Consider the following 7039-nt stretch of genomic DNA (forward strand, 5'->3'; position numbering starts at 1 on the left):
TGCAGAGAGAGCTGCCTGTTTCTGATCATGACATAAAATACTCACTGGAGTCTGGGCGTTCTCGAAACACTGAGCCTCCTTGCTGTGTGTGCTGTAGATGTCACTGCTGTCTGATTGTGCTTGAATTAACACACTGTTTTGACTTCTGGAAAATGCCTAACGGACAATGCAAAAAGCTTTTGTGAATTTGTTTTTAAAGAAAGAAATCCGGTTTCTTCGTGTTTCCATTTAGAAGGCAGAGAGTGTGTGAACTGTGGAGCAACTGCCACCCCTCTCTGGAGAAGAGACGGCACCGGGCATTACCTGTGTAACGCCTGCGGGCTCTACCACAAAATGAATGGTCAAAACCGACCTCTCATTAAACCTAAACGAAGGCTGGTAGGTGTCTCTCTTTCTCCTGGGTTTGGGGATAAATTAGGCAAAGGGACCACACGCAGGCACCAGTCAAACATGTCTCATCTCTGCTTAGCCCCTGCGCGGAGCTGAGCTGCGCTGTACGTGGGGCTCAGTCACGTCGAGGTCACTGCCGTGCCTCGGGGCAGATCTCCCAGCCCCAGCAGCCCCGGCACAGACCACCACAGACCACCGCGCCGCCGAGCGCGCCTCTGTCCCAAGCCTCCCTGCTGCTCACAGTACATGCAGGATATCGAGTATCCGTCTCCCCGTTTATCCTCGGATGACAGCTTTTAATTTAATTCCTCATTTATTTGGCCTCTTGGGACGTTTTGGGCACATACCAGGAGCGAAAGGGTTATGAGCGTGAATGTCCTCCGCCGTGTACTAAAAAAAAGTTCCAGCTCCAAAAAAGCAAAACAAATCAGATGAGTCAAAGCTACTGCTCCCTACTTAATAATTATTTGTATAAAAGCCATGAAGTAATTTTCACTCTTATATTCTCTGGCAATATTAATATTGGTTCCCTCCCCAGACAATCCCCTACTGTTTAAAAAAAAAAAATTCCTCTTATTTTTCCATGGAGTCACCTATACTTTGTATTTTCATTTGAGTGATTAAAAAAAAAAAAAAAATGTCCTTTCTAAGCTCCTGGTAGTAGTTTCCTATCCGGATATCTGTACGTTAAAGATAAGGAAACTTTGTGTATCTGTTTCCTGACTCTAAAAGCCTTAGAGAGTTTCTATAGGCAAGCCTTGCCAGTCATGCTTGCTGTTTTGAAATTTCTAATACACTCCGCTCCACAAATAATGCGTAAAACGCTAAGAATAATAAATATATTTTTTTTGAGCTTTGTGATTTATGGTGCCTAAGTCTTTTAGCTATTCGTGGGCACGTTTCAAGGAGGCTTGGAGAGGAGAAAATTGTCATTACTGCTCTAACACTGGGATGGGATACAGAAGATTTCTGTCGTGAGTCAGAATTTCAACTATGCAAGCTTCTTAATGACTTGCCTTCTAAAGTGACTGACATATAGAAAAATGTTAAGACAACAGTGTAACATTATCGTCTCTTGGGCTCAAGTGCTTTCCAGTCTGAATGGGACAGGCCACAGAGTTAAGCAGCATAGTTGAATATCAGTAAGCCATCTCAAATATGCAAACATAGGTCTCCACCTTCCAGTGTGTTGGGAGACTGTTACACTTAACTCACTGTGCGGGGTTTGGGGGGCACTAGAGGGGTTTTCTTTTAGTTTAGTTGTTTTAATGTTTTGCTTTAATTGATTTACAGCTTTGTTTATTGCCCCTTTTTCCACTGTAGTTTGCTTGTTTGCGGGGGAGAGGAGATGGCCATCTTTGGGAATTTGTTCATCTGACATGCAATAGCAAAGCGATCATATTAATAATGTCAGCGTTTGGAAGTCTGGCATTAATTGTGTTTGGGTTGCATGAGTGTACTTGCAGTAGGGGGTAGCCCCTCTTTCTGCCTTTGGCCTGTTCTCGCAGGCAAGTAAGGGACTGAAATATATGAGTCTCCGAGGGCCTGATTCTTGCCTTAAGCTGCGGAGCCGTCCGTCAGCTTTGGGAAAGTTACAGAGGGCCATGGTGTAAACCAGGAGCAAGTGGGAACAGCACCCGGTGCTCCTCTTTTGTGAGGCGGGTGGGTCTGTGCTTCCAGCAGCATCAGCTCCACAGCGGAGCCGGCCCACAGGGGAGCACACAGAGTTCTCCTCTGGGAAACACGCCGCTGCGGGACTCTGCTCTCTGCTCACGGAGATGCCCCGCACACTAGCGCAAGCTTCCCTGCTGCCTCACCCCATGGCTTTTGTGGCTAATTGCAAAAATATCCAGGGAGCAAGGCCCTGGGGAAATTACCACGATTGATATGCATTAGAATATAAACTCTACTAATTTAAGAAAAGAAAATGTAGAGTCCTCAGCATTAATCCAATTGCACAAAATGGACTGCATTTTGACCACTTCCAGAGGCAGGGCTGAAGCTTTCTAATACAAAATTATTTCCCAAAATATGGGGTGCGATTAGTCCCTCCGTAACACTTTATACGATACCCTGCTTGCACAAAGAACATATTATTGTGGGGTCTGCTAGACAAGGGCCCATCCAGAAATTACTGGCTGCCCGCTGTTCTACTTTTCCTGTTCTTGTTTTGGGAGGTGGGTGAATGTTGGGGCATTTTTCTTTCCCTCCACCTTGGTTTCAGCAGAACAATAGTTTTAGGAGAGGGTGGTGGATTTTTTTTTTCTCTTTTTAAGACAGTTGTTTGAGGGCTTGTCAGCCAAGGAACTGAGTAGGGACAGAGGCGGCAGACGGGTCGGGTCAGTGGAATCGTTGCTGCAAGGCATGAAATTTGGTTTGCTAAATATTTAAAGAAAGTTGGAGCCGGGTTTTGTTTTCTCCCTTTCACTTGTAAATGGAAACTGAATTTTCAGTGATGGCTCTGATAAATACTGCACCCAGTTAAGTAATGCAGTTGGTTTTCTTTTGTGTCCATCTTTAAAGGGCCAGAGTAGGGGTAAAAATCACATTCTTTACGATCATTCCCTCTTTTCAAACCCAGTCCCAACATTGGCATAAACTAAATCGGTCATTAAAAAAAAAAAAAAAGGCAAATGCATTTTCATGACGCATTCTAGAATCCTGAAAAGGGAAAACCTGGACAAATCAGATGATTCCCCCTCTAAAATTTTTGTCTGTGGAGTTCGAGATGCGTTCATTCTTTCCTTACTTCCCCTGCTCACACGGTGCCATGGAGCTTGAAGCTGCAGTCACACAGGAGAATACTTGAATTTAAACAAAAACCTAAATTCAACAGCACCAAATGTAAAACCGACAGGAACTTTCCTTCAGCCCTGATGCTCTGCAAAATCTAGTAACTAGTTCTACCCAACCTAAATATTGAGTACAAGTTGACCTTTCTCATGATCTCCCTCCTCCTGCCGATACGTTTTTAATTTTCTTTTTCTTTTGGTTAGTCAGCGGCTAGGAGAGCAGGGACTTGTTGTGCCAACTGTCAGACAACCACCACGACCTTATGGCGACGTAATGCAAACGGGGACCCGGTTTGTAATGCCTGCGGACTCTACTATAAATTGCACAATGTGAGTATTTACTCATCTCATGTGTCGCTGCTTGCCTGGCTGGGATTGATGTCTTAACTGCATGGTGTACACTAGGCTTTTATTAGTTTCAGGGTTTTGGTTGTTGTTTTATTCCTTCCCCCCGTCTCTAAGGTTCCCCTGGGAAGTGACAGCCATTCTTTGTCAGCATAGTGATGCTAAGTTCAGTGACATTACAATGTATTAGCTTGGCTTCTAACGCTTGGGCAAATCAGGCAAAATAGAGCTACCACACTTGGTTTTAACTAAGCGTGTTTTGTGTGCCATTTCCCTCCAGAAACACAGAGGCCATTTGGAATGGCTCTGTGCAAAAATTAATCCTGGTGGGGCATCTTCATTCAGATTTTTTTTTTTTTAATAATTATATCTAAGGCTTTATTTTGTTGTTGTGTGGTTTGGGTTTTTTTTTTTTTAAATTAATCCTAAGCAGGAATCGCTTGACATGTTGGAACATTATTTAAACTGTAAGTAACAGAGGTTACTGGTACAAGATTGCTCATGTCTTAGGACTGAATTTGGGTCAATGTGTGCCTCCTAGTTTGATCTCTTCTATTAGGAAATGAATGAGGACTGAGGGTAAGCCTACGGGAAAGAGCGTCATCAGCTGCCAAATTCAGTTCAATTTGTTTTTCATGTCTAGGGGTTTTTTGTGTGTGTGGTTTTATTAAACAAATCAATATAAACAAGTTCTGCAGAGAGAAACACCATTTTCTTTGGCCAGAAAAAGGTCTCCATCCAGGAAAAACACATGGGGGCTGTCCAAATATTTTCATTTTTGCACAATAAGGTCACTTTGTCTGCATGAGCCTGATTTTCTCATTTCTTGCAGGTGAACAGGCCTCTGACCATGAAAAAGGAAGGAATTCAGACCAGGAATAGGAAAATGTCCAACAAATCAAAGAAAAGCAAGAAAGGCTCTGAGTGTTTTGAGGAACTGTCCAAGTGCATGCAGGAGAAATCGTCTCCCTTCAGCGCTGCTGCCCTTGCTAGTCACATGGCACCCATGGGGCATTTGCCACCTTTCAGCCACTCTGGACACATCCTGCCAACACCTACCCCCATCCACCCATCTTCCAGCATCTCATTTGGACATCCACACCCATCCAGCATGGTTACAGCCATGGGATAAAACCTGATGACCAAGAGACCCACCCAGAGATTAAGAACATGGGGCTTTGCCTAAGGTGACACCACATAAGAAAACGTTCTGCCAAGAGGAGAATGTAGGGATGGCAAAAGGGGATCTTTGCTCCCATGTGGTTTAACTCTTAATGCTGGACTAAAACCGTGCAAATGATGGGTCTTCGGCAGAAACAGTGTGGTGGTGCCTGTAATGCACTTTGCCCCCTCAGGTATAAGGAAAAATAACTCACCTGTTCAATAATCAATGGTCCAGCGGGAAGCAAAAGGTGGCAGAAGCTGAAGAAAAAGGCTTGGAACTGGCTTTCCTTTCTCTCTTTGTTATTACTGTGAATATTGTAAAGAGATATAAGCAGCCTCCCAGGATGGAATCGGCTCACTGGAAGCCAGACATGCTGGATTTCTATCACGGATTTTGTTTGGGATGGGGAAAAAAAAGAGAAAAAGGAAAAAAAAAAAAAAAAGAAAGAAAAAAAGAAAAGGACATCTTTATAAAAACGTAATTTTTAAAATGGAATCAGACACAAAGTCATATTTATTTTGCTCTTGTTTTCCACAAAAAGCCTCAACCCCTCTGATTGCATGTTTTTGTGCTGTTGTTTGCAATGGCTACCCTGTAAGAGAACCTGCCTTCAAAACAAGGAGGAGGAGGGGGAAACATTCAGCGATCCCCTTGGATTAGCTCCATCTATCTTCCATACCAAAATATCTACTAGGAAGGGGGAAAAGACTTGGTGGGGGGGGGACACGACACGGACACACATGACAAAGCAAAAATGTAGTTGTAATACAGGATTTTAATGTGCCCAAGATGGTGGTTATTTTGACACAACTTCTTCATTCTTTTCTCTAACATGAAAGATTTATTTTAAAAAACCAGCCCCCCTCCCAACTACCCTATTATTCCTCAAAACAGAAAGCTCGATCCAACAAACTGTTCGGAAAAAAACTCTCGGGAAGGCAATCCTGCACTGGCCAGGGGTGAGATGATACAGGCATTTACCAAAATGTCGCAGCTAACTTCTAGCACAGCAAAAAAATATCACAGGGCATAAAAACATCTAACTCGCAGACTTTAGAGGTTGAAGCATTTTGTTCTGTTGTGTTGGCAGCTGTCGCTTAAAAATGCAGATTAGCTGCTTGGGTAAACTTACGGCAGTGTGGCCACCACGTCCACACGCAGCCAGCCAGCGCGTGTGCTGTCTCAGGCATCCAGGCCCCAGTGGACTTCACAGGGAGGAAGGGCAGAAATGAGGTTTGAGATCACTGGAGAGGGGAAAGAGAGAGACAATCAGTTTGAGCTTCACACATCCGTCAAATCCCAGACACAGCGACAGCTGATGAGATGAGGGAAAGCATCGTTCTAAGGGGAACGTCCGTTTTCCATAGCGTATTTTATATGGAAACAAAAAAAAAAAAAGAAAAAAAAAAGAAAAAAATTAAATCTCCCATTATTAAACCATATTGTACGTAAATGACCGAAAACAAAGCTATTACCAATGTGAAGTGTATTCTATTGATTGTTATGAACTGATGCCTCTCATGAACACAAGCTCCAGTATAACATACAATGTACATATTTAGCTATACTTCTGATGAAAATGCCCCAATGAACAGAGGGGTTTGATAATGTAAACCACATAAGCTTAACTCTGTGACAAGCTTTTTAATTTTTTTTTTTTTTAATTTTTAACTTTTTTGTTGTTGGGGTTTTTTTTGTTTTGTTTTTTTTTTTGATCAAGCCAATTGTATCTTTACTGCAAAAGTCCTGCTTTACAGAAAAAAAACGAAACAAAAAAATGGATGTACATGAATTTTTTTTCTAAAGATGTAATTCAAATATTTGATAATGAATTAAGAACCAAGCAGCCATGAAAATCCTGCCTTCCTCCTTTTTCTGGTCTGCGTAGGCATATAGGTGCACTTTGTAAAGAAGTGGAAATAAATGGGAAACTAAATTGGTTGGGAGAAATCATAAGAATTTTTAATCTACTGAGGTAAAAAATTGGGTCCTTTTTACTTTTTACCTTTTACAATGGTACAGTTGTACATTATTTGTACCCAACTCAATTTTCTGTAGGATTTGGGCAGAGGGGCCAGGAAGGGATGTGGGTGGAAGACAGGGATTACTGATACAGTTGACAAAGTGCAATATATTGTCAGTCACTGCAGCGTAGACAACGGCAGTTGAGATTTAAATTATTTTGTACTTGTATCAGCATAAAAAAAATCTGCAGTATTTTCTGTTTTTATTTTAATTTTTTTATTTTGCTTATTTTTGGATTAGTGAACTAAGTTATTGTTAATTATGTACAACATGTTTATATATTGTCTGTAAAAAGTGTACGCTTTCCTCATATTCCTTCAAG

The 7039-nt window shown here is 42.1% G+C and overlaps 1 protein-coding gene across 1 annotated transcript; it reads left to right on the forward strand.

Moving 5' to 3' along the window:
• Nucleotides 1–232: 232 nt before the first annotated feature.
• Nucleotides 233–5406, forward strand: LOC104618229 (GATA-binding factor 2; the record flags this gene model as incomplete). Its single annotated transcript, XM_010283772.1, has 3 exons — nucleotides 233–378; nucleotides 3387–3512; nucleotides 4360–5406. Coding segments are annotated over 3 exons (572 nt in total), but the record flags the coding sequence as incomplete, so codon positions are not given.
• Nucleotides 5407–7039: the final 1633 nt, after the last annotated feature.

Source organism: Phaethon lepturus, unplaced genomic scaffold (genome assembly GCF_000687285.1).
Source record: "Phaethon lepturus isolate BGI_N335 unplaced genomic scaffold, ASM68728v1 scaffold29943, whole genome shotgun sequence".
NCBI lineage: Eukaryota > Metazoa > Chordata > Aves > Phaethontiformes > Phaethontidae > Phaethon > Phaethon lepturus.